This window comes from Stegastes partitus, unplaced genomic scaffold, assembly GCF_000690725.1.
Source record: "Stegastes partitus isolate 25-593 unplaced genomic scaffold, Stegastes_partitus-1.0.2 Scaffold24, whole genome shotgun sequence".
NCBI classification, from domain to species: Eukaryota; Metazoa; Chordata; class Actinopteri; family Pomacentridae; genus Stegastes; species Stegastes partitus.
In genome coordinates, this window is record NW_007577755.1 from 685,092 (window position 1) to 711,573 (window position 26,482).

The 26,482-nt window shown below is 39.8% G+C and overlaps 5 protein-coding genes across 5 annotated transcripts in view; 2 read left to right on the forward strand and 3 right to left on the reverse strand.

The window, feature by feature from the left end:
• lamtor5 (late endosomal/lysosomal adaptor, MAPK and MTOR activator 5) overlaps positions 1-26,482 on the reverse strand; it is a 27,068-nt gene continuing 586 nt past the window's right edge. Inside the window, exons 2-6 of the mRNA XM_008296355.1 lie at positions 23,291-23,298; positions 5,707-5,826; positions 5,555-5,616; positions 2,868-2,985; positions 1-372 (exon numbers count right to left, since the gene is read on the reverse strand). Of these exons, the coding sequence (XP_008294577.1) occupies positions 312-372; positions 2,868-2,985; positions 5,555-5,616; positions 5,707-5,826; positions 23,291-23,298 (369 nt within the window). The 3' untranslated portion in view covers positions 1-311. The remainder of the gene's footprint in view (positions 373-2,867; positions 2,986-5,554; positions 5,617-5,706; positions 5,827-23,290; positions 23,299-26,482) is intronic.
• prok1 (prokineticin 1) lies at positions 8,993-10,814 on the forward strand. The gene is made up of 3 exons (XM_008296344.1): positions 8,993-9,067; positions 9,993-10,118; positions 10,518-10,814. Exons 1-3 carry the CDS (start codon positions 8,993-8,995, stop codon positions 10,635-10,637), a joined length of 321 nt encoding a protein of 106 aa, XP_008294566.1. The 3' UTR covers positions 10,638-10,814.
• Positions 13,308-16,048, forward strand: LOC103368080 (pepsin A-like). Its single transcript, XM_008296332.1, has 9 exons — positions 13,308-13,363; positions 13,640-13,781; positions 13,881-13,998; positions 14,527-14,645; positions 14,751-14,947; positions 15,044-15,160; positions 15,282-15,426; positions 15,635-15,733; positions 15,823-16,048. The coding sequence occupies exons 1-9, from the start codon at positions 13,308-13,310 to the stop codon at positions 15,958-15,960; spliced, it is 1,131 nt and encodes a 376-aa protein (XP_008294554.1). The 3' UTR covers positions 15,961-16,048.
• LOC103368072 (uncharacterized) lies at positions 16,457-18,580 on the reverse strand. The gene is made up of 6 exons (XM_008296323.1): positions 18,455-18,580; positions 18,055-18,366; positions 17,427-17,553; positions 17,204-17,322; positions 17,017-17,063; positions 16,457-16,910 (listed from the first exon to the last, which is right to left on the reverse strand). The coding sequence occupies exons 1-6, from the start codon at positions 18,486-18,488 to the stop codon at positions 16,764-16,766; spliced, it is 786 nt and encodes a 261-aa protein (XP_008294545.1). The 5' UTR covers positions 18,489-18,580; the 3' UTR covers positions 16,457-16,763.
• LOC103368063 (zinc finger protein 335) overlaps positions 19,100-26,482 on the reverse strand; it is an 11,932-nt gene continuing 4,549 nt past the window's right edge. Inside the window, exons 8-28 of the mRNA XM_008296312.1 lie at positions 26,150-26,408; positions 25,881-26,058; positions 25,672-25,784; positions 25,554-25,572; positions 24,896-25,012; positions 24,688-24,764; positions 24,396-24,556; positions 24,074-24,294; positions 23,888-23,987; positions 23,704-23,792; positions 23,339-23,595; positions 23,084-23,198; positions 22,795-22,992; positions 22,407-22,549; positions 22,175-22,314; positions 21,331-21,428; positions 21,131-21,217; positions 20,783-20,869; positions 20,624-20,683; positions 20,381-20,486; positions 19,100-19,813 (exon numbers count right to left, since the gene is read on the reverse strand). Coding sequence (XP_008294534.1) covers positions 19,692-19,813; positions 20,381-20,486; positions 20,624-20,683; positions 20,783-20,869; positions 21,131-21,217; positions 21,331-21,428; positions 22,175-22,314; positions 22,407-22,549; positions 22,795-22,992; positions 23,084-23,198; positions 23,339-23,595; positions 23,704-23,792; positions 23,888-23,987; positions 24,074-24,294; positions 24,396-24,556; positions 24,688-24,764; positions 24,896-25,012; positions 25,554-25,572; positions 25,672-25,784; positions 25,881-26,058; positions 26,150-26,408 — 2,747 coding nt within the window. The 3' untranslated portion in view covers positions 19,100-19,691. The remainder of the gene's footprint in view (positions 19,814-20,380; positions 20,487-20,623; positions 20,684-20,782; positions 20,870-21,130; positions 21,218-21,330; positions 21,429-22,174; positions 22,315-22,406; positions 22,550-22,794; positions 22,993-23,083; positions 23,199-23,338; positions 23,596-23,703; positions 23,793-23,887; positions 23,988-24,073; positions 24,295-24,395; positions 24,557-24,687; positions 24,765-24,895; positions 25,013-25,553; positions 25,573-25,671; positions 25,785-25,880; positions 26,059-26,149; positions 26,409-26,482) is intronic.

A 26,482-nucleotide genomic window follows, 5' to 3' on the forward strand; every position in this document is an offset into this window, starting at 1 on the left:
TCAAAGTCAAGTTAAAGTTTATTAAGGGTTGTTATTCTGTGCATGATTGCCTGGGAATAAAAGCCAACACAAGAGACACACAGCAGTAACATGGCTGCACGTAACATGAGACAATCCCTGTTCTGTACATGACATCAGTAGAATAGCGTGACTTACAGAAAGATAGGAAGAGCACACAAAATTAATAAGCGTTTGGAATCTGAATATACAACAACAAAAACACAGTGGATCAGTGTAGAGACTCCAGATTTCTCTTTCTTCGACTGTGTTTCTTTCTTTACAATAAAACTCCTCAGTGAATCCTGTTGTCTTCATGATGCGATCTTGTGAACTGCTACTGTGATGGTGCCGTGACTCCTCACCAGAATGTTTCTACAAAAAAACCCACAAAGAAATGTACTAAGACAAACATTCACCTGATAAACAATAATTACAGACAACATGGATTAATTGAAAGTGATTATACTACATATCCGTAGCTATTTTTTGACCAATCATTACCACGTTCTCTCCACAAAACTTCCTAAAAAGCATTATTATTGTGATGCTGTGACTTATTTTTAGCAACACCATCTTCATGAACCATCCCTTATTTATGCTGCTGGAGGCCCAGGCTGCTGGGGGAGCTCCCATGATGCACTGGGCCCCCTCTCCTCAGCTCTCGCTCTCCATGCATTTATGCCACTGCTGCATGTTATTAACTGTGCCTCTCCAGTGGTTTGTCCTCTCTGTCCTCTCTCTCCCTGCACCTTACAGCAGGTATTTCTTGCTCTGGAGCTGCAATGTTTCTGATCTGTGGTTACTGCCTCCCCCAACCAGCTCGTTGTTTATTGTTTGTTGTTTGTCAGAGCTCTCTGCTTCCCTCTCAGCTCCGCCAGTGGAGGCAGACGGTCGACCCTCCCTGAGTCTGGTTTTATCGACGCTTTCTGCCTGTTATGAAGTGACCCACCATAAGGTTTGAAAGGCAAGTTAGCTTGAAAAAACATCATCATTTATCAGAGCTAGAAACTGTGAAAACAGAGAAAAGTGTAGAATTTTCAGCTTTCCCACAGTCCTTAAACTACTCATCCATGAAATGTCATTCTGTTGGGAATTGAAGCAAACCTAATCCGAACTGGGCTGAACTGCAGGCTGTGTTTACACAGAGCAGACAGGGGACAAGCATGGAAACAAACAAAAAAAGCAACTAGTAAAATATCTATAATATGTAAAGTCACCATTTTCTCCAGTACCGGCATCACCTGTGGGAACTTTAAAAAACGTACACGTCAAAGTCATATTTTTAAATTTTTGTAAAATAGATATTTTTAAAAAAATAATCTGTCTTTTTTTCCCCTTTAACTATTATGGTATTATAGCTGTCTCATACTGCACAGACGACATTTTTAAGTTCTCTCTACTTCTGGCCATGGTTGCGCTGTTTTCATAGAGGTGGAGGACTTTATATTGCAGCAAAAACAATGAGCCCACGGAGAGTAAAAATGTGACAAGAGCCAAAAACACCCAGAAACTGCTTAGGTTTCATAAAGTGAAACCAAGTTCTTCCTTCTCACTGTCTTCTCTATATTATAAATTGTAATGTATGGATCTTGCTATGTTTAAGAAATATAGAGATTGTTAGAGACACACTCCTTTTAGAAATGTATAGCTCACTCATGCTTTAAGCCACACACTCCATTCAAAAGGCTTTATTAAGTATTCTAGGACACCACGTATGAAAACAATGTTTTATGCTTTTTGAAAGTTTTGAAGTTTTTGTTTGTATGTACATTTTGTGTTTTGATAACGGTGGTTAAGAGAGCAAGCAGACATCCATCCATTATCTATACACCGCTTAATCCTCACAAGGGTCACAGGGGGCTGGAGTCTATCCCAGCTGACTTAGGGTGAAGGCAGGGAACACCCTGGACAGGTCACCAGTCTATCACAGGGCTACACTTAGAGACAGACAACCAAGCACACTCACATTCACACCTACAGACAATTTAGAATCACCAATTAACCTCAACATGTTTTTGGACTGTGGGAGGAAGCCAGAGAACCTGGAGAGAACCCACGCTGCACGGGGAGAACATGCAAACTCCACGCAGAAAGATCCCAGGTGTCCTCACTGGGACGCGAACCGGCAACCTTCTTGCTGCGAGGCAACGGTGCTAACCACCGAGACACCTTGCAGTCCTGAGAGCAAACATGTCAGTCCTAAATATCCAATAGGTGTTAATTTTGGTTGGCTGTGGTGACTGCAAAGGTCACAGCAAATGATTTGCATCATTTTCAGAATCATCAAAGCATTCAGTGACCCCTCGTGCCTCATGGATGGAGGCACTGTCATCCTGGATTGTCATCAGGATAGAAATGTTTCATGACAGGATCAAATTAAATTATTCGTCACAATTCTTTTCAAAATTTGACATTTGTTCCAGCTATCAAGTCATCTATTTACAAACAGTGTTTACACGTACGGTCCTCATATCACACATTCAAAGCTGCCAACAAGTCACAAGCATGTCCATACACAGTTTCTATGCAATCATTATAAGGTGTAACATTTTAGATCACTTCTCTCTAACAATCCTAAGTACAGCGGAGAGCTGAAGTTACTGATACATGTCCACCAGATGATGGTTTCCAGAGTCCAGAAGGTGGCAGTATAGCCACAAAAATAACCTCCTTGGCTAAAGGTTTGGGGGTTATAAACACAATCTTTGATTCTGGATCTCTTTCAACACTTTCTTCTAGAGTTATCGATCTCTACACGCATTAATCAAAGCCCCCAAAGACACACCTTAAATCCACTGAGACAGAGATAAAGGAGTTCAGATGCAATCAGTCAAGCAAAAAAGACAGAAGGTTGTGTCAGTTCTCACCCTGACTCAGACTCCAGACACACAGTTGGAGAGTCAGTTGGGTCTCTGGTCAGAGCTGCAGCTTGTTTGGCCAAAACTGACACGACACCGCCATGTTCGTCAGACAGGGAGCCGCGGCCTGGAAATAAAACAGATAGTATTATGATTATGCAGTACTGAAGAAACATTAACTTCCCTCTGAGGTAACTAAAATCGAATTTGCAAACTCTAACTGCTTCTTTCCAAAGCTGAATTTCACAACTGAGAAGCCAAATCAATATGTTTTTGACTTTATTATATGATGAATGTTTTGACATCTTTTTGTTTAAAAAGGAGACAAACAGAGTGTAGTTTTACTGCTGTGAAATATCCCAGTCAAACAATCTGGGACAATTTCCTGGAGGCTCTAGTGGTTTATTCCCATTTATAACAAAATTTCAGGAAGTTTTGTATCTGACCAAAAATTTCTACACATAAATCCCGATAAAACATAATTTGCTGTTTGTACACTTCAGTTTTTGTATTGGTGAGACAACCACAATACAGTATCATGTGTTAGTTAGTGAGCTTTGCAGACTGATTTTGTTAGTTTGAGACGGATCCAGACTTAGTGTTTCTTCCCGTTTTAATGCTACGCTAAGCTAAGTAGCTGTTGCCTATATCTTCTGATTTACTATGTAAACATGTCAGAGCTATACATTTTCTCATCTAAGTCTCAATTGAAAAGCAAATACGTATATTTCTATGAATGTGTAGCTTTTATTTTAAAATCCTTTTGTATGCAGCCTGTAAAGTTTTCTTGTTTTGGACATATTACATGTGAAATTGTACTTCCATTCATACATCTCCTGTAGTTGGCCTGGATATGCGGGGCATGTTGTTTGGGTGTTCAGGGCAAACTAAGTGCAGTTACAGTTCTAATATATTTTACCTCACCTCAGTCAAATAATGAAAAGTTTTTTAAGATCTAAATTGATCAGTACATTTGCTGGCATTCAGTCACTAAAAGCCAGTATTCACAATTGCTACATCTGGCTTTGCTACTTATTATCAGTGGTGCTCATAAATAACTTTACTTTTTTCATTTTTCGTCACTAATTCATTTAGCATGTATTTATCCCGTGTAATTTCCGATGTTAAGCGGTTACCCTGGTGACTATGATTAAACCCTGCAGCGCTTGTGACGCAGTTTGACAGAACAAAATGAGTTGTTTGTTTCATGCACGTTTAAAAATGTGCATTTTCCATGTGAAGCCTTGGCACCTGGGTTTGGTGATTATAATGGAGCTAATGATTGCTTATTTCATCTTTTTTTTTTTTAGTTCACAGAAAACATCGTAAATAATCCCGATTCTCAAAACATGGTGTGATATTCTCAAATTCCAAATACATTTTCTCACAAATGCAAGTGCATTTCTTTCTGCTTTTGAAAATAATTCAAATGTGCATACATCTCTTCCCTGTCGATGGAAGGGACAACACCCACTCTATGAAATTAACCCTAATTATACCTAACAAATGTTTAGCATTTTGGTGTTAAAATTAAAACCTAAGTTATGTCCAATCTGAAAATAAATCAGTATTTTTCAATAAATACTGGAGACATTTATTTTCTTCTCAGTGATGAACTGGTTGTTTAATTAATTAATATTTTACTCATGAACTAAATGTTCCAAGCGGGGCTTAAAACTAACTTATTTTAATTTTCCACAAACCTATTATTTTGTTGATTTATCAGCTGGTCATTGGAATGTCATCAGAAATGCCCACTGCCTACTGACTGTCACAGAAGACGAAGAATAACAGAAAATGTTCACATCTGAGAAACAGATTCTGGAAATTTGTACTTGGAAAATTACTTACTACTAACTGATTCATTTGTGTTTGAGCTTGGGTAATTTTATATGAGCTAATCAAAGTTTAATCAAAGGTAAGCTGGTACCACGTTCAGATACGGTACCATTTGTAGGATTAGTAGGGTTTTAAAGCTCTAATTAGTGGATTAACAAAACATTTACCAACACTTATAATAGCTTATGAATGGCTTATAGGTTAAGTGGTGAAAACAATTCCTAAAGCAAGACACCTACTGCTTTTCGATTATTTTATTTACTCTGCACAAGCATTTATTTTGTGGGAAAAGACTGCAGGACACTTGAACTTTTTAATATCTGTTTGATGAGATTTACAACGGCAGAATTATAATGGTTTAATTATTAATTGCTGATAAGCGTGCGAAAAAAATTAGCACAAATGTAGACAGAACAATGCAGAAAATGTGAAACACTTTGGGTTTCGCACTGTTTACAACATCATCAGGTTTAAAATTACCTTTGTTTGTGGAGCTGCAACCATAAACTGATGTGTCAATCAAAAATAATCATCAATTATTTTAGTAATAAATCAGTAATTTTTAAAGCACCAAGACTAACACTTGTATATATATATATATATATATATTTAAATGTGCTCTGGACTGTGCTCTTATTGATGACACGTAACTGATTACAAAACATTTTTAAGAATTGTGTTGACAATTAGTAAGGCCACTAGTTAGAGCTAACAACCCTTTAAAAGTGGAGCCCTATCTAGCTCGGGTTAACTTTTCCCTGACAAACACTGAGTAAAAGGTCCGCTCAGCGTGAAAACACTTGAAATGCATTTCCCATTAAACTCCGACAGAAAAAAACAAGCTAAAGTTGTCTTACAGCCCAAGTTGTGTCCTTGTTGATCCGTACAGAGCACACCGACAACCGCTGGGTTCTTCATGCTGCCAAAAACACCGACAAGGAGCGAAAAGTCGTTGTTAACGTCAAAAATGTAACGATAAAAACAGAGTCACAGCCTGGTTTTAACTTACGTATCATCAAGATGCTGTTCGAGGGTCGACTCCATAGTTAACGATCGTAAATAACTCAGAAAATCAAGTTTGCTGCATGAAGACCTCTTCTTGTTGTTGTCTACTTCCTCGACGCTTCCGGGTACAGTCAGGTGACCGTCACGTGCGCTAAGGGTCGCCATGAAGACCAAACTACACGAAGCGCGTAAAACAATAAGCCAAGTAACACACAAGCAAAGTGTTATCAGGACATGTGTGTGTGTAGTATACATTACATTATGTACAATGTGTGCACAGATAGATAGATAGATAGATAGATAGATAGATAGATAGATAGATAGATAGATAGATAGATAGATAGATAGATAGATAGATNGATAGATAGATAGATAGATAGATAGATAGATAGATAGATGTCGTGTCTGATGTAAAATAGACCCAAAATTTCCACATTTTTAAAGGAATTAGATAATTTTTAATACCATATTGCCCTTTTTCTAATAGACGATGCTTTCAAATTCAAGTTTAACGCTGTATACATACTTTTAAAATGTACATACGATTAGTAACAATTAACAGAGAAAACTACTTATGTAATTTCAAAAATATTTTCTTTGTATTTAATAGATGAAGCTTTAAAACGGTTACATGCAAGTTTGATAGTGTAAGCATATTTCTAAAATTTTATACAATTACTGACAATTAACAGAGAAAGACATGTGTATAAACATATAGTTTTCTAACCAGGAGCAGTTATGTAATGAAACCCAGCTGCTTAATATTTCATCACTGATCTCTAAGTGTCTTCATCCCACCCTCTGGGAGAGATGGATTTTGACACATTGATATACAATTCGATCACTTTGTCCTTCGTTAACTCTATACATAATCCAGTTTCCACTGTATTCTCAAGGATTGCATGAGGAAGCACATTCTGATGTCTCTCATAAATAAGTTGAAGATGCCAAACACAGCTCTGGTGCCACATCATCCTCAGTCTTAAAACAGTTATTTGGATGTGACGTTTTTGTCTGACGTTATCATCTTATCACTGCATACTGAAATCACATGTAGAAACACAATAATGTCCACCACCCCAGTTACCATTTGAGTAATGCTAGCAGAATGGTGCAAACATTATTCTGCATAATAAATGCTTAATACGTTCACCAAAATAATGTGACCTTTACAATGCCTTTCTTATTGAACATAAAATATGGTGTTAATACTATGAGTTTAAAGCAGGATCCTTGTTTCTTGCAGCTTCTTGTTGATGGATTTTGTTAATGTGTTTTCTTCAAAAGTTAGCTTGAGGCCTCTTGGCTCACCATCCTGCATGATTTCTGCTGGCTGTCCCAAGACGGTGAGGCTTCAGTGCTCCTGCTGACTGGGCAGAAATGGCTGAATGTAATTATGTGGCTGCTGCATTGGAGGAATCCATCACCTGAGCAGCAGCAGGGTAATGTCCTGCTGACTAACCCATGGGGTACGCTGCCCCTCCTCTCCTCTAATTCCTCTATCTTAGCCTCTCCTCCTCTCTCGCTCATATTTCTCTCCTCACGGCTTAAATCACAACCCGCCTGCTTCCGCTGACAACCAGCTGCCCATCACTGTCCCAGCGTGCACGTAGGCAAACACACGTACCAGTCCAAGTTTATGAATGCAGAATAATTTACTAGATTCACATCATATCTTCTTCCCTTGTCACCTGCATAACACACACACGCGCGCGCACGCGCACACACACACACACACACATACAAAGAATATTGTTCAAAGTGAGGCTGACATAAATACAACATCCCATTATTTGTAACAAATATCCACTTTACAGCTACTGTCAATTTATAAATGAGCTGAACTCCAAATAGAGATCTGACTCAGAGTGTATCAGCACCCTGCCATACTATGTAACGACTGCTATAATTCAGGGACATCAAGACCCATTGTAACTATTCTGGGATGCATTTAGTGACACTACTGCTTAATACGCAGTCTTAGTGCAAATTAGTAACAAAAGTCTCAAAAATATTTTCATTTTCTGAATAGAAATAACAGATTTTACAATCAAAACTGATATTTTTCTAGGTTAGTTTGTAACCTTCACGCTCTATGTACATGCAAATGTATTGCTGTATATAGATAAAGAGATAGATTGGATAGATAGATATTTTATTCACCCCCTTGGGGGAAATTCAAGGTATCCAATTGTTCACACAACTTAATTGTTACATTTGAGAAAGATAAGGAAACCAACGTACAAAACAGCGTACAATAAACTTGCAAATCATGCTGGTTGAAGGAATAAGGTGCCAAAATTGCTGATATTTACAATTACGGTGACAAATTCTTGGTATTTACAAAAGAGATGCAATATATTGCTGGTACTAACAATAAAAAAAGTTTAAGTAGAGTTTTAAAATAGAACTAAGAGTAAGCATATAGGAAGGGTGCCTTATTCCTGCTGGGCCAGGATTATTAATTTCATATATTTGTATGATTTTTTTCTCAGTTTGGATGCATTTGTGACATACATCTACAGTTGACGACAGCTGTCCCAGTGGATGACATCATGGCACACATACCTCAATATAATATAATATAATGAACGTCATTTCTCTTCCTATAAATGCTTTACATGGTGCTAGTCCATGAGTCAGCCTCTGGTAATTTCAATAAACTCATTATGCAGCTTTGACTTTGATTCGTTTTGTCTTGGCCCCTTCAGACGGACAAATAATTCAGGGTTTCATTGCACCTGTGCCCTTTTGTCTCACGAAGTGGTGCCAGATTCACTTTAGTTCATATCAATTTCATCACTGTCTGAGCTGTTCTCCACAACAGCTCAACAAGTGATGAAATTTATATGGAAAACAGCTCAGCAGTGCTTTGTCATATATTGTTTATACATGTTTTTGTTCATTTGAACTACTTGAGTCATGAATACTGATGGAAAGGAGATGGAGAGTCAGACACTGCACAACAATCAAAGATCTGCTTTATACAGTGAGCCTTCATCAGCTGTCATCTAGATGAGTAAGACGACGAAGCTTCAGAACAGACAGGCGGGGAGGGGAGATCTTAGACATGAGGAGGGAGCAGAGCCGGGAGGGAGGGGAGAGTGTTGGGTGGGGGGTCGCAGGTAGATAAAGAGAGGGAGAGAGTCAGGCTTCTCTCTAAGGAGTTCTGAGAACCTTCATGACTGGCTGAAGAGTCGGGGTTCCAGTGTGACGTGCCGGAGAGTCTGTTTTGCGGTTGCTGCTCACTGTTGAGGGCATTGAGAGAGTCCAGTTCTCCTGTTGCTGTCATGAGCTTCAGGGCGGTGCTGCTGTCCTTCCTGCTGGTGTCTCTGAGCTGCTCCAGAGGAGCCGTCATCACAGGGGTGAGTGACTTTGGCTTTTTCTGGCTTTGCTGCTTCAATGTTAAGTCTAAGTTTTTAAGAGGACTGTCTAATTAGCAACATACATTTTTCGAGTACTGCAAAATTAAAAATGACATTTGACATTATTACTGTCTTCCCATTCTGTAACAGTTTTCGTTCTCTCTTTTATAATGTAATGTATTGAGACCGTGATTTAATAAATCATTGAATTACCTACTACCGCTGCACCTATCATTTTCATATCATCTCTTCATAATTGTTTTGATTAATTATTCAACCATATATTCTGTAACATGTATAATAGTGAAAGATGCTCATTAGAAGTATCCTGAGCCCAAGACAACGTCCTCAAACTGAATCATTTGTCTGAAATGAAACTGAATACCAGAAGATTATGAATTTGTGGCAACATAAATGGAGAAAAGAAGCAAATCCTCACAGTTGAGCGGCAGAAGTTAGCAACCGTTGGATAAGTTTGCCAGATAAATGACAAAGAACTGATTGATTACCAAAATGATTTGCTCTTGACCATAAATATGTATGTATTATTTACATATACACACATATATAAATGTGATTAAATATATATGATATATGATTACAAATGACAGTCAAGAGTCCACATCCTCCTCCGCTGGAAAACCTAGAGGAAATTATCTCAGTCCTCTGATTGATATTCATTTGTAAATGGATTAGGGAGATGACAGGCAATAGATGAATTGACTTTAAGTGTAAGAACATGAGAAAGTAGCTCTGTTGCAACAGGTAAAAACGCAATAGATTTAAACCTAATAGAGCACCTCTATCAGCATAAATACAAATAAAACTGACCCACTGGCATTAAAAGATCTCTCTGTGTCTCTCTGGTCCTTTTATGCTTTCCTGTCTGTACCTCTACCATCTCGTCTCCCCATCTGCCCTGCAGGCCTGTGAGAGAGATGTGCAGTGTGGCTTCGGTCTCTGCTGTGCTGTCAGTCTGTGGCTGAGGGGTCTGAGGATGTGCGTCCCAAGAGGAGTGGAAGGGGACGAATGCCACCCCTTCAGCCACAAGGTGGGGAGAAATGTGAAGTCGATAATCTTCCTGCGTCACGGTCTTCATCACGCAAAAACACAAACAGTCGAATGCCTTTTCCTCTCGTTCCCATCCTTGTTTTCAAAAATTCTGATTGTATCAAGTGCTGGCAGAGTGACTGAAGCTTTAGAAAAGCTGCTGATAACTGCAGGGACTATTGATCTTGTCGACAGTGAAGGAGGCGATCAGAGTCATACATCTCTTTGATTATCTGGACGAGGCAACAATTAGTTCGGCTAACACCACATCCATCACTGAAACTCACACTTTTATTGAAAACTCTTTTTCCAAACCTGCAGCTCCACGTGTCAGCTGATGAGGGATTTGAACTGTCAGATTATCCTCCTACCCTTATTTTCTCCTTTTTCACTCTTTCAGGTGCCCTATGCAGGAAAAAGGCAACATCACACCTGCCCCTGTCTCCCCCACCTGGTGTGCACCAGGTACGCTGACAGCAAGTACAGATGTACCGACGACTTCAAAAACATGGACTTTTAACAGATGCCCTAACACTGAGATCAAGACGAGCACAGCAGAAAACAACATTTCAAAGGGAAGACTTGAGATCAGAATCATCTTCACTAACTGTACTCTTCATTTTGTTTGCTTTGTGTTGAAATACACAGTTTGGATTTTACTGATGCACTCAACAACCAAATGATAAAGAGATGCTAAGACAATGTAACTTACTAACAAGACACTTTATAATTGTAAAGCCAAGGTTACCCAGGAATTTATTTGTGAACTAATCAAACATCTGCATTTTTTTGCTGCAAATTTTATGTTAATTTATCAAGATAAAATGTACAAGTATTATTGTCAATAAAAGTATAACAACATTATCGTCTGGTACGTGCTCTGTGGAGTTTTTTCCATGTTCAACTCATGTTATTTGATTAATGTGTGTTACGTAGGAAGCGGTTTTAATCGCAGTGTGATTATGAGGAAGGTCATAATCAGTCTCTGCGTCGGTGCATTTAAATTATGACCTTGTGCGACCGTTTTGATTTATGGAGGTGCCAGCCAAAGGTAAATTCAGCAGAACATTTTTAACAGGAGATTTTTTTCTTCAACTTTTCATAAATAGACAGTCTTGAGAGTGATAAGAAGCTTGACAAGCTTTAACATATAAAACATTAATTAAACAGCAATGTGATACCATGCTGCTGTGCATGTAACTGTCATTCATTTGAAAAGAAGTGTTCTAAATACATTTCAGAAGACGCAATTAAAGTTAAAACAATAGGTGTAAAAGGTCATATGTTTTGGCCCATTTTAACATCTAATTTTGTTTCTGACAGTGAAACTGTTTTCATTCTCTTCTAGAGGGAAACATAGGGGAACATAAATCACATTCCTATATTATTAGTATTCATAATAACAGCTGTATTGGTATTAGAAGTACCATTATTACTTGAAACACTGCACAAAGCTTCATTAATATGTAGATGACAGCGTCATTTATGTAAGAAGCCCGATGAATTAATTAAGTTGCTCAAACTTAAAGCATGTTCTAAATACATAAAGGCCTGGATGACCTGCAATTGTCTTCTAATAAATTCAGTCCAAACTAAAGTTTTTGTATTCTTTCACATCAGAAATACACTATCTAACCATAAAGCTACTCCAGATGGCATTTGGCCTCAAGAGATACCGTGAGAACACTTGCAGGTATTTAACATATATTATGTGCGGTACTTCAACTCAAACATGAAGCAAATTTCTCAGACTGCCTTGTTTCACTTGTGCAATATTGTCAAAATCAGCAACATCCTGTCTCAAGGCGGTGCTGAAAAACGAGTGCATGCACTTTTTACTTTGAGACTGGATCATTATACTTCCTTATTCTCAGGATGTCCCAATAACTCTCTACAAAAAGCCTCCAGCTGATCCAAAGTGCTGCAGCACGGAATTTTAACAGGAATCAGCAAGACCATAAGACAGATCATATTTCTGTCATATTAGCTTCTCTTCATTTGCTGTTTGTAAAATGGAGAACTGAGTTTAATGTCCTTCTCCTTGTATACATTTAAATCCCTTAATGACTGAGTTTCATGTTATCGCAGTAACTTTATTGTGCAGGCTTACTTGTGGTAACTGACTGACAACAGCCAGTTTCTTGCATAGAGAGTCATTTAATTGATAACATTGAAGCACATTTTACTGTCAATTCAGTAGCCTTTTGACCACAAGGACTTCTACTTGTCCTGGAGTATGTTTTCATTGTGCAATTGCAATAATAACAAATACTTTTTTCCACTGCTGTGCTTTGATAAATGCTTCTTAGATGTATAGGATTAATTATGTAAACATGATATGAAATGAACTTTACGATCAAAGTCAAACTAAAGTTTACGCTGGGTTTAGAGTAAGCTTCTGCGCAGTCACTGAGTCACCGTTTCGTTATTCTTTGCTCGCACCTCATGCCATTGTGTCTTTGTTGCCGTGCCTTTGTTTTGTGTGTTACTGTTATCAGATGACCCTGCCCAAATAACCCCAGTCCACACCTTTAGAAACCTGTGGAAAGTTTTATATCAGCGTTACACAGAAGGTCTGGACATCAAACCACCTGATCTGCATATCAACACGTTAACTGTTCGTGGAAGTCTTAACACTAAACATTAAATTTACAATATATTTAAATATGTTATGGATAATGAAAGTCAGTCATCTGGCATTAAGAAGGAGAAACATTTATGCTTCTAAACTTTGCTTTTGAGTTTGTTGAGTTACACATCAGCACTGCTACACCAGGATTTGGCCTCAGTAATACAAAAGCACTGAAATGAATGGTGGTTAAAATACATCAAGTTTAATTTCTTTTTAATGATCATTATTTTAACAATATAGTAAGCAACAACAACATTGTGTAAATTCACATAAAATACAAGTTTCACTGAAGTCAGTTGGCTGTCGGAGTGAATAGATGCAATAAAGGATCTCCACAAAACTAGCAAAAGTTTTCACTGGTCACCAGTTTAATTTGATGTTTGCTCTTGATATGGAACCGTTTATCGCCATATCACTCATTTCTTATCTCCAGCTGATACTTGATATCAAGGTACGCAGAAGGGCATTTTGGTGACACGACCTTGATTCACTGTATATAAGGGCTGGACTCTGCAACTGGAACTTCACTCAACTGAGTCCAACAGCAAAGACATCAACATGAAGTGGCTTGTCGTCCTGTCAGCCCTCGTGGCTTTCTCCGAATGCCTGCATAAGTAAGTCTGACCTGGTTGGTTGAAAGAGCAACCGGGTCCTTTAATATAATTTATCTTCTTTACATTTTACACTTGAATTGGCTGAACTGTAAAAAAACAGTCTCTAGATCAAGTGTTGCTGTGGGGTAAATCTAAAGGCTGTCTTGCTCCATGTTGCTTTGAACTGTCACACCTTTCAGACTTGGCCAAAGCTGAGCTGACTTTTCTCCTCCTGTAAAATGCAGGGCATTTGTGCAGTTTTTATTGTTGATTCTCTGCTTGCTTTGCTGTGTGTAGGATGCCCCTTATCAAGGGTAAGACTGCCAGGCAAACCCTGAAGGAGAAAGGCCTCTGGGAGGAGTACAGGAAGAGGCACCCATACAGCCCGATGGTCAAGTTCACCCAGACTGGTACTGAGTCGATGACCAACGACGCCGACGTACGTCCACAACAGTTGGAAGCTTTAGACTGTGTTTTGTTGTTGCCGTTTCAAATCCAGTTGATTTCTTTGTTAATCTGTTTTCTTGTGTTCCTCTAGTTGTCCTATTATGGTGTGATCTCCATCGGTACCCCTCCTCAGTCCTTCACCGTCATCTTTGACAGCGGCTCCTCCAACCTTTGGGTCCCCTCAGCCTATTGCTCCAGCCAGGCCTGTAGTGAGTGACACTCACATTTCAAACACTTTGATATATTTGTTTTACACTGCTGTGCACAGTGTAAGTACAGATTGAGGTCCTTTTCCACTGTATGCTGCTTTTTTTCTTCATTTTTCTCCACTATGTTTATTTGTCAACTAATGCAACTTGTTACTTTGTAGAAAGCATTCAATTATCTTATAAAATATAATTCATAGGTTGTCGCAGATTTAATTTTCTGACCATTCAGTTAAAACGTAGCTGCTTCATTCTGAGCAGCTGCAAAATTGGAATGTGTCAAACTTTAGAAGTAACTTCCCCAGCAGTATAATTGTATTAAACAGATGTGAGTCATCCTTTTTACTCTGGTGCTGCTTTTTAGATTGTTGCAGCACTAATTTTACTAACAGAAGCTCTAAATACTTGTTTAATAACTGAAACATTTTATTGAGTTTAAGTGGCAGGAGGCTGAATGTAGTTGCTGCGTGGGTAGAGGTGGTTCCAAGTTTCTTGACATTGTCGTAAAATTCAGATACCTTTCGTTTGCAGATAACCACAATAAATTCAAGCCTCAGCTGTCCTCTTCCTTCAAATGGAACGGCGAGTCTCTGTCCATCCAGTACGGCACCGGCAGCATGACTGGATATCTGGGCAGTGACACTGTTGAGGTAATTGAAACCTCTGGAACAAAATGCATAGTCTATTTAGACTTCAAACAGGCGTTTCTTCTGTGGTCTGTTGAACTGTGACTGACAGCTGTCTTGCGTGTCCAGGTGGGTGGCATCTCTGTGGCCAACCAGGTGTTTGGACTCAGCCAGTCAGAGGCTCCCTTCATGGCCAGCATGCAGGCTGATGGCATCCTGGGTTTGGCCTTCCAGTCCATTGCCTCTGACAATGTTGTGCCTGTCTTTGACAACATGATCAAGCAGGGACTGGTGTCTCAGCCCCAGTTCTCCGTCTACTTGAGCGGGTACTGAAACATGATGGAAATCTGTTGGTTGGGGTTCTGTGTGTCATTTTCACTCTGGCTTTACATATGACATTTGTTTGGTTTTGTTTCTCTTAGCAACGAGGCCCAGGGTAGCGAGGTGGTCTTTGGTGGCACCGACAGCAGTCACTACACCGGACAGATCACCTGGATCCCTCTGTCCTCTGCCACTTACTGGCAGATCAGCATGGACAGGTACAAAGAAAGCATCCAAACATAGAGCAAAAACTGTTGACTACTTTATCATGAGCAAACATATGCTGCATTAACCTTCTTGTTTTGACTGTGTTCCACCTTCTGCTGCTCCTCCTCACAGCGTTACCATCAACGGACAGACTGTGGCTTGCTCTGGCGGCTGCCAGGCCATCATCGACACTGGTACCTCTGTGATCGTCGGCCCAACCAATGACATCAACAACATTAACTCCTGGGTTGGAGCCTCAACCGACCAGTACGGAGATGTGAGTCATACCACAGTGCCATGACAGTTTGACGTACATTTTCCCTTTTTTCTGAACCCAGAGTAAACTGACATTTAATGCTCTGACGTCAAAACTCTCAAATAAAAATGATTAAGTAGGACTTGGTTAGCTGCTTCAGCTGGAAACCTGTAAAATACCAATAAACACAACTGCTACTGCATGGTCTTCAACTTTGTTCTCCTCACAGTCCACAGTGAACTGCCAGAACATCCAGAGCATGCCTTCTGTCACCTTCACTCTCAACGGACATGCCTTCACTGTCCCTGCATCTGCCTACGTCTCTCAGGTCAGTTAGGCTCCTGTTTGCACTAGAAAATGAAGTTTTATTATGAAAATCTGAGGAAATAAACCTTTTTGTTTCTTGTCTACACACAGAGCTACTACGGCTGCAACACTGGCTTCGGCCAGGGTGGCTCTTCCCAGCTCTGGATCCTGGGAGATGTCTTCATCAGGGAGTACTACACCGTCTTTGACGTCCAGGCTCAGTACATCGGTCTGGCCAAGTCTGTGTAATGTGATTGTGTATTTCCTTTTAGGTTGAGGTTGTGGAAAATAGAGGTGTGAACATGTTGTAGCTGCCTTTGCATTAAAAATATTGAAGCAACTAGAAGTCTTCTGCATGTTTTGTGTGTTTAACTTTGGTGATAATCAACCACTATCACACATTAGTACAAAAAAGTTTCACGTTGTGCTGAAATGTCACAGGGATAAGAATCAGTCCAGTCCGTAGACTCATTCACTCTGAAGAGAAACTTGACCTTTTGCAAAAGACACAAAAAAGGCAACCGCCAGCTTTTTTGTGTAAAGGAACAACCGGCCAAGAACAGAATATCGAGTGACTCAGAATAGTGGAGGTCCAGGGTGCTGCTGACACTGTCGTCTAAAAGAAGCTGATAAGGACAAACGCTGATACAACCACAGATAACCTGATGACATGTCTGCTGCTGTCTCAGCCTGCGAACACGAGAGTTGAAAAATCTTAAACCCAGACAAAACACAAATCCATTCATTTCACCATCGAGAGTTCATTTCTTTAATGTCATTATAATTTCATTTTTCATGTCAACAATAATTTTAACAAACTTCCACAAAGATGGGGACACAAGAGTTAAAAAAAACCAAATCAGCACAGTTGAGTCAAGCTAGGATGGATAGTACATTTCCCATACTGCAACCAACTGCATCTTTATGTTGCATTCCCTTTCTGCCTGGTTAATACTGTGTCTGTCAAACTCTACATGGTAACTGAATAAAAATCCATTAAAAAGACAGCTCAAAAACTACATTAGTCCTAAAACAAACTCTTAAATTCCCTGTCAGATTGCCAGTGTGGAGTACTCCACCATCCCAGCATGCTCTGAGGCCTCTGCTCGTGCTTTGTGCATGCTCAGGTTTGCGTAGACCTCGTCGGGTTTCTGGTGCGCTCTGAAGTCCACTGTTGTGTAGACGATGCCGCTTATTTCCTAGAGGAGACAAACTCGGTCAAGACAAGTCTGAAGCACAAACACGTCTCACATTTAACCTGACAGTGAGTCACGGAGACTACATGTTCCCTGTTTTAGCACCTACCGGGGCTTCTTGTTTCACTGACTCACACAGAGTTTCCCCATATTTGTCTGCAAAGAAAAACAACACAATATCACATTGGTTAACTGTTCTAAAAAAAAAAAGAAAGAAAAAGGAAGAGTGTATTTTTGTCAGCGACGCTGGCAGACGATCACATTTTTGTGATAATCAGTTTCAGGAAACTGCTTACCCGACTGTTTACATTTTGCCTTGACTCTGCAGCAAACAATCCCAATAACTGAAGTGATGACAATCATCGCTGCAATGGACACAGAGATAGCTAGAGGCAGACCAAAACTCCAGGGATCTCTGGGAAGATGATGGGAAGAAAAAGTTCAGATTAACCATTAATTTCAGCTCCATTTTGACCAGAGAGCAACAAAAAAAAAGTAGTTAATCTGCAGAGTGGGTACCTGCTGATGTCCCCGTGGTCCTGAGCCAGAGCGGCCCCAGTGGAGTCTGGGAGCGTCGTGGAGGCGTTCAGGGTTTTAATGGTTGCTGTCGTTGGAGGCTGAGACTGTCTGTGATGATTTGAAGCCTCTGCAAAATGCAATATTATCAGACAAGACTCCTGAGGGTAAAAAAGAAAAAGTATCCTTTAACCCTATTCAGGACTTTTGGAGCCTTTTGGACCCCAGGCCATTTGGTTCAGGTGACAGGTATTGCTTTTTTTATTTTTGAAGTTTTTTTAAAATATATTTATATATATGAAAAAAGGGGCATTTGTCATGTACTTGGAACCAAAAACATGTCAACTTATCAGAACATTTACTTAACATACTATAAAAGTCTGTAATATTTTGCACATATTCTTTCTTGGGTTCCGGTGGACCCCGAAAGACCTTGTACGCATGGCAACATGAAAGTCCTGAATAGGGTTAAAACAACAAAGAAAAAAACAACTATGCAATATGCAAGTATTATTATCAAATAATAACATTATGAAGTGAAAGCAATGCAGTTTTATAAAATAGCATTATCATGTACACATATGACACACATTTATAACATAACACCCATGAAAACGATAAAAGTACATACCAAAGACTTCAACATAGTAGTCTCTGTAGATGTGGCTTTGGGATCCCAGCACCCCACATCTGTAAAAGCCTCCATCTCCAAATTGTACATTTGATATTTTGAATTCGATCCAGCCGTCCATCTCAGTTTTGGTAACTCTTCCTCTCAGTAAGTCGCAGGTATATCCCGCACTGTCCAGCAGCTTGTAACATCCTCCCGGATACAGTTTACAGCAGGACTTGCTGTAGCTGTTGTAAAACGAAGGAAAGGAGAGTCTCAGCAAAATCTGTTCAAACTCCTCGATCCTCTGCTGCCCTTTCAGAAGAGGGACATCTGGAAAGAAGACATTTTTTTTCCATTATTATACATTCACAGGAAAACAAAAGTTGCAAAATGTGACATTTGTTTTTTTTCAGCCTACCTAATAAAAGTATAAAGACAAAAGAAAGCTTCATCTTCGGTGTGTCGTTCACTGGGTTGAAGTGCTGTTTTTGACAGTTTTTCACTCTTGTTGGAGGATTGAAAGCTCCTCCCGAGGAAAGATGAGGAAGTTGTCTGTGTGTCTGCTAGAGGACAGGGAAAGACATGTTTCTCACGAGGCTGTCGGCCGTTTTAGAACTCTTGCGGCACATTTCTATATTCCATTTATAGCTTCTTTTAAACAACACTGTTCCCATAATGCAGATGCAGGGGGACAGGCACAGGAAGAGCAAAGCTTGTATAGTGTGATAAAATACAACAACCGCGCCGAACGTTAGGAGGTCCTGACAGACAAGTTGACTGAACATTTTCTTTATATAGTTGTTTGTGTGTGTGTGTGTGTGTGTGTGTGTTGGATTCATTACACTGTATATTTGTTCCTGTCATTTCATCAACTTCCTGTGCTGTTCAGTCACAAAAATGTCAAAACTCTGGGATTTCCATGAGCACATTATAACGCAATGAATCACAACATTATACATCATCGACACAACTCCAGAGCTACATCTACTCATGTATATAGAATCATATTTTTAAAGCAGACATCGACTCAATATCTACGGACATATTAAGGAATATACACAAGTATAAACAAAATGATTTATTTGGTGTCAGCTTTCAGCTTATTAAACATTTTATACTTGCCAAACCAAAACATATCCTCCATCACACAACAGAAGATAAACGCAAAATGTATGTACATTTTTCATTCAGTAAACATGATGCTGCAGCATTCTAACAATTATATTTTATTACAGATTGAAAACAAACACTCCATCGTTTCACTTCATTCAAAAACTTAAATGTTCACTCGGACATTTTTCTTCAAACATGATATAAGTCGTATTATTTTCTCTGATAACATTGCCTTGCAAGTCGAAGCAGCTGAGGCACATAAACATCTATCTGTTTCAATAATTACAGAACAGACCAGCCTTGCTTAAATTAACTCTTAAATGCACAGCCCCTATGATTAAGTTAGAAGCAATGGGTGCAATAATCTGAATGTACAAAAAGCTGTTGATCTTGAACAATCTCGCCGCCCCGAGCAGGTGACGCTGTGGAGAATATAAGGCTTTACGTTCGCAGCCTGCTGAATGCATAAATAAGTTGAGGTCACTGTTCTATCAGCTCATAGTGGTTTTCTATTGGTCCTGCTCTGTGCACGCCTTTCCCCCCTATTCATTGGTGAAAGTAATGACGTCGTACTGGATGCCCTGTTGCTGCAGCTGCTCCAGCTGTTCAGGTGTAGCTTCAGTGTAGACAGTTTGGGTCTGTGCCATGGCTGCGTCTGCAACAGCTACAAGAACAAAGATGATTCTGTTAGTTTGATTTATTGTCAGCATTCAGTAATTACCGTTCCTCTTCGTAATGATGATTTTACACTTCATGTTTGTTATCAACCTTGTAACTTTTAATAATGAGCAAGATCATTAACTATTCACTCAAATGAGCAGTCAGGTAGTTTGATAAGTTTCAGCCCATTAAACACAGATTGTGAATGAAATGCACTTTGGTAGATGACACTCCGTTTTGTGTGGGAGAGTCCTTAAACACACCACCAGGGAGCATTTTATAGTGGGCCATGTTTCAACTAGACAGAAAACTCAACAAGTAAATGTACAGTTTAATGGATTGTCTAATGATAAATGAAGTATGATATCCCCACATTTTAAGGGATATCATACTTCATTTATCAGAGATTTTAATAGTGAAGTTAGTGCAGCTTCAAACTTTTAAACTTTTAGTATGTTTTGGAAAATGTTCCACACAAATTCCCAGACATCGTCTATAATGATCAGTTAATATATCTGATAAATATATATAAAATCAAAAAACAGTGGAGCAGAGATGTGATTATCCCGACCTGTGACAGCAGAGTGAGCAGCAGCCTCCAGATCTTCAGGATTCACAATCTGCTGCTCTGAGCTGACAGGCAGGTACTGGATCTGACCGTCATGACTTACAGCAATCTTGAAACACAACAGACATGGAACAGTGAGTCAAAACAAAAGCCTTAAACTGAAGATCATTTTCAGCTTCACTTTAACAAAACAGGTTCAGTTTAGCTGCAGAGTGTTTTAGATTGTCGTTTTAGAATCTGCTTCACCTGCTGCTCCTGCACAAACGCTCTGTCATGCTCGTACTGGATTATCTGTCCGTCTGGCATCTGAGGGAGAAAAAACAAAAAAAGACAAAACAGTTGGAACCTTAAAACGCAACCTATATCTATCAGTTAAGGTAATTTCTTATGATCTAACATGCTAACCTGTATGTGGTTGCCATCAGCTGCTACTACTACATACTCCTGGGGAATTAAGTGCTGTACTCCATCCTGTGAGATGATATACTGGACCTGAAACAGAACAAGTGAGAAATAAGATGAAATCAAAGCTTAAAAAATACAATAATGGTTTAATTATAAACATAAACAGTATTGCACTATGCTTTTTATGTTTACTGCACTTTTTCTGAAGATAATTATGAAATTAAAAACATTCACGGCATTTTTAAAAGCATCCTTTTTATGTTTTAAATGCCTAACACTTTTGCAAATCAATTAGTTTCATGCCCCTTTTTTAATAAGTGGTTGTAGAACATACAACAGTGCTCTTACCTCCGTCACCTGGTTGTCTCCCGTCATCAGGTGCTGCACGGTTTGACCGTCTATGGTGGTTATCTGTTGGATGTACGCGCCTTCCTCCTGATTGATGCACAAATGAATGCATTTATTTATAAAGTGGGTATATACTGCAAACAGAGACAACCTATTGGTAGAATAAATTGCAAGCATGGGCATGGGTTTAGTGTTTGTACCTGGTCTGACAGAGCCTGCTCTTGAGCTACGATGATATGCTCCTGTCCCAGAGCCTGCAGCCGCTCTGGAGTGATCACCGCCTGATGTGCTTGTAGGGCTGTTGCACACATACAAAGAAACATCAATTTTCTTTCTTTTTTTTTTTTTTTCAATAATTTTTGTTCTATACTAATTGTGCACTCCCTCTGTACTAGTGCATCTTCAAAAAAATTGTCAAGAGGAAGATGAGAAATGTCCATCCATCCAATATCTATATCCTCACTAGGGTCGCGGGGGGGCTGGAGTCTATCCCAGCTGACTCAGGGTGAAGGCAGGGGACACCCTGGACAGGTCACCAGTCTATCACAGGGCTACACTTAGAGTCAGACAACCAAGCACACTCACATTCACACCTACAGACAATTTAGAAAATACAGACGAGCTGAAGGCCACTATCAAAGCAATCTGTCAGCAGTGATCGCCTCTATGCTGCACTGCATCGGTGCAAGAATTTGTCCCTAATAATGTAATGAGTGTATAAATTAACATAATTTTCAGAAGGTGTCATTTCTGTATTGTAAATCCATTTTTTGATTGATCTTAGGAAATAATCTAACAAAGAGAAACTGGATTTCTGATTTTTACTAGCTAGAAGACAAAATCATTTACATTAAAAGAAAAAAGATTTTAAAGATTTCGCTTTATGTCTAATGAGTCTATAATATATTCAACTTCAAATCTGATCCACGAGTATATCTATAAATCAGTTATAAACTCTAATACCCTGCAATATTCTTTGTAATATTTTTTTTTCCCCACAGACTTGGCTGGAAGTGTTGTGTTGTGTGATGCTGTGTTTCTTACACTGTAGTGTGGCCAAGGCCTCCTCATCACTGTTGACTATAATGGTTTGCTGAGGCGTGTTGGTGCGGCTTTTGCGAGTAGGATGATCCTGATTATGGAGACGCTCCATGTGAAACTTCAGATGGCCATTACGGTTAAACCTGAGATCATGGACAAAAAAAAACACCAATATTAACAGCTGTTCAATACCTCTTACATCTAACTGATAGAAATAGGTTATGTAATGTCATACCTTTGTCCACAAAGTTTGCAAGAAAACGGTTTCTCATTGGTGTGGGTCATCATGTGTCTGCGCAGGTCTTTCTTGTTCTTAGAGGCAAAACTGCAGTTTGGACACTTGTGAGGACGCAAGTAGGAATGCAGCCCCATGTGAGACTAAAATAAAACAGGACATCAGTCACATTCAGAAGGAGCAAAGGTCAGAGGGACAGAAACGGTGATAAAATGACAGAAATGCTTTGGATATGTTTGAGTGAAGTTTGATAAGTTGTACCATCTTCATATACATCCTATTGCTGCATCCAGTGGTATATTTCCGATTAATTTGTGGATGCCTAGACATTTTTTTAAAAGCTGACTTCAGAGATACTGACAGTGCTGCATAGTTTTGAGAGACTCACCTTGACCTCAGGCCAGGAGGTGGAGGTGAAGTCACAGTCTGGACACTTGAAGGTGTTGGCATCCAAGTGTGCCCTCTTGTGGTTCTCCATGTCAGAGCGTCCGTGGAAAGACTCCATGCAGATCCGGCAGGAAAACCTTTTGGTGCTGAGACTGGGAGAGCTCACTGCAGAGGGAGAGGCTGGAGCTTCAGTGCTCAGCTGAGAGGAAACAACCAACACAGTCAGAAAGCCGGACACTGAAGAACACATTTGTACATACTGCAGCACTAAAGTTACAGCTGACAGTTACCTCTACTTGTTGCAATACACCATCTGCCAGCGCTGACGTAAGGTAGTACTTGTCACTTTTCTGGTTCTCCGACCCGGAGACTTCTAAAGCCTGAGAAGGACTGCTCTCACCATTGCTACAAAGACAGCAGTTCAATGAAATGAGTTGAGACACCATCGAAATGCCAATCTACATTCAGTTACATTGTAATTTAGTGTTTCTCAGTGTAACAGCATGTGCTCCTAAGTAGAACATATTGATTGTGTATAATGTTACCTGTATCCAGGGCTATGGATTTCTTCAGCAGCCTGCTCCACCACACTGAACTCTCCTCCCCTCTCATATGCTTCAATAGCGATGTGAGTAAGCTCTCCTGTTTCAGACGTGGCTGCCTCGTATGCCTCTTGTAGCACCGTCTCACCGTTTTCAGACACGTGGAAGGTCACGATCTTCTGGGCCTGGCCTGGCGCTGTAGTCACTGTACTCCATGAACCCTTTTCCAAAGTTTTTCCCTCTGACTTCAGCACGGCGACCTGAAAAACACAATAAAGAATGTTTTACATTAGTCATTTATTTCCTAAACTCAAGGATGGCTTCCACATGATTGTCAATTTTATAAGTGGAATTTTTGATAAACCAACCTGTAAAGAGTTTCCAACTAATTCCCGTGCGTTGCTCATATTAAGCAGTAGATCCAGGGCATTCTGAGCAGATAGATCACTGGATTCAGCTGAGGAGCACATGCAGGAAAAGTCAGAATTTGTCCTTACGGTAAATTGCCACATCATAGATATTAAAAACGTTTCTTAGGAAATCCTCACTGACCTTGTTCATAGATGATTGTGGTGTTTCCCAATGCATCCTGGGACACTGAGGCGTTTTCCATACCCTGCATTGCTTGGAGTGTTGCAGAATCCACTGCAACCTAATGAAGAATGGTGACAAAGCTGTTACAGTAAAATAATCTTAAAGTAATTACAATATTAGAAAGAAAAGCTTGAACAGACTCACGATGGTGTTCTGCATTCCCTGTGTGTCATCGTGCTGTTGTTTGAGCTCCTCTATCTGCTGCAGGGTGAAGAAGGGTCGGCGTCGTCTCCTCACAGGCTCTTCAGGGTGAGACACGGACCACTCTTCAAACGCCTCAGGGTGGCGACACTGCACATGAAGACGCAGGTTCTTCCTGTGCTTGGTCATGAAGTGACACATCTCACAGGAGAACGGCTTCTCTCCTGTAGAGATTTATAACATAACATTAATAGGTGTGACACATTCAGGAGGCAAACATAAAAAATGATGCTCTGCTTGAATAAAGCCTTTCTGCAGCACTGACCTGTGTGTTTGATGGCCAAATGTGACACCAGGAACTCCTCTTTAGAAGTGGAGTATTTGCAGTAGTCACACTTGAAGGGCCTATCGTTGGTGTGGGACAGCTGATGGTTGAGCAGCAGCTTTTTGTTGTCACAGTTGTAGTCGCAAAACTCACACTTGAACCTGGCGCATCAAAACACCAAACAAAACAACTTATTCTACATGAAACGTCCAACCACTCCTCTGTTACACCTGTGTGTTTGAAAAGAGTCAAGACCGACAGATGACAGAACAAAAGAGGTCTGAATACTGACTTGTTGTCTCCGAGGCTCTGGATGTGGGTCAGTAGGTGCATTTTGAATGTGTATCGCTTCTTGAAGGATTTACCGCACTGCAACGACAGAATGGAACCATTTACAAAAGATTTGCCATCACACAAGCTATAAGCTGTATATTTAAATATATAGGATTTTATATGTAAAAAGAAATGTTCTTGAGTTGTATCATCTTTTTTTTCCTGACCTTGTCACACATGTGAGGTTTCTCTGAGCTGTGGGTTTTCATGTGCTGAGTCAGTCTCTTTTGCATGGGGTAAACCCTGTGACACACAGGACAGGGGAACTCTGACACCTTTGGTATCTGCAAGGATCAAAATAAGTTTCTTGATTATATTACATTAATTACAACCAGCCCAGAATACAGCAGCAACCAGTCACAACAGAAACTACCTGCAATCATTTTGCCACATTATTAAAGTCCAGTCATTGATTTAACCCCTAAAAACTAATTTCTGTGAATCAAATTAACATGTTTGAAAGTTGTTTTTTTTTTTTTTTTAACCAGGTTTTAAAAATATTATATGTAGCTCTACACTGTTTACTACACTGATCGTTGAAGTCCCTGCCTCTCTAACCACTCACTCCTCCATGGCTGCTGCACCTGGAGCACACCAGCTCACCTATGTTTCAGCTGAAACACTTTAAAACTACTACTGTAATTCTGCCACACATGATTATTTATGCTGACTTCTTATTTTGCTTGCAGTGTATCTTCCAGCATATAAAAACAACATATGGACATAACAAGGTAAAAAAAAAAAAACGACAACTTGATTTTCACTGGAGGTAGTCCAAAAAGCATTTTAGATGTCTTTGAAACATGGCCAAAATGAAAATCTTACCAACTCTGTTTTCCTTTTCCTGCAAGAAGGAAAGAAATAATGAATCACAATATCCGAAAACCCACAAAACATGTTCTGTTTTAGAAGTTATTTATGGTGTATGTACGTTGTCACTTACTTATCTTTGTTGTGGACTGCCGAGTGGCGAATGACATCTTTCTTGTAAACACTTGTGTAATCACACTCGTCACACTTGAATGGCTTGGTGCCCTCATGATTGAACATGTGTTCCTGTAAAACAGCCCCAGTGATTTTTAGGACGCGGTGGAAACACGCATGTAAACTGAGGTTAACCTGAACTTTGTGATCTGCTTTATTGTGACTGACCTTGAGTGAGGACCAGCGCTTGCAGTGATAGTTGCACTGCAGGCACTTGAAGAGCTCAGGGTCATTGCCTTCGTGAGAGTCCACATGGAAGCGCAAATCCTCTTGAGTGAGGAAACGTGAGCCGCAGATCCAGCAGTTGTGAGGTCTCAGGAGCGGTTTGAGGGATTTATAGTACCTGCTGGAAAACAATAAAGAGAGAGAAGCAATTAGTCTGTTGTGAAACTTTTTTTGTAATATATATAACGAAATGTCAATAATTCAATACTTACTTTCGATTTATATACTTCTTGTATTTCTTGCGAAGGAAGCGCTTGGACGGTCTGCCACGTTTCCTCGGGAAGAACTCCTCCTCTGGCTGTGTGTTGGAAGAAGGGTCTTTGTTCTCAGAGTCTGACTGACTTATTGCTGCCTCTACTGTGTCTCCATCTGTGACGATATCTGGACCAGTGCCTAACCCAGAGGAGCTTGCCTCTTCAGATGCACTCGCATCTACACTGACCCTGGATTTCTTAGTCATACTTTCTGCTTCTGTAACAAAAACAAAAATTAAAAAATAAAATTAAAAAATGAAGTCACAGCAATCTAAAAGTTTGAATGGAGGC

Coding starts and splice junctions, on each gene's coding strand:
- LOC103368080 (XM_008296332.1), top strand. CDS start 13,308: ATGAAGTGGCTTGTCGTCCTGTCAGCCCTCGTGGCTTTCTCCGAATGC. Junction 13,999..14,526: donor TTGCTCCAGCCAGGCCTGTA/GTGAGTGACACT, acceptor TTTCGTTTGCAG/ATAACCACAATAAATTCAAG. Junction 15,161..15,281: donor TGGCAGATCAGCATGGACAG/GTACAAAGAAAG, acceptor TCCTCCTCACAG/CGTTACCATCAACGGACAGA.
- prok1 (XM_008296344.1), top strand. CDS start 8,993: ATGAGCTTCAGGGCGGTGCTGCTGTCCTTCCTGCTGGTGTCTCTGAGC. Junction 9,068..9,992: donor GAGGAGCCGTCATCACAGGG/GTGAGTGACTTT, acceptor TCTGCCCTGCAG/GCCTGTGAGAGAGATGTGCA. Junction 10,119..10,517: donor GCCACCCCTTCAGCCACAAG/GTGGGGAGAAAT, acceptor TCACTCTTTCAG/GTGCCCTATGCAGGAAAAAG.
- LOC103368072 (XM_008296323.1), bottom strand. CDS start 18,488: ATGAAGCTTTCTTTTGTCTTTATACTTTTATTAG. Junction 18,367..18,454: donor TGTCTTTATACTTTTATTAG/GTAGGCTGAAAA, acceptor TCTTCTTTCCAG/ATGTCCCTCTTCTGAAAGGG. Junction 16,911..17,016: donor CAGTGAAACAAGAAGCCCCG/GTAGGTGCTAAA, acceptor TGTCTCCTCTAG/GAAATAAGCGGCATCGTCTA.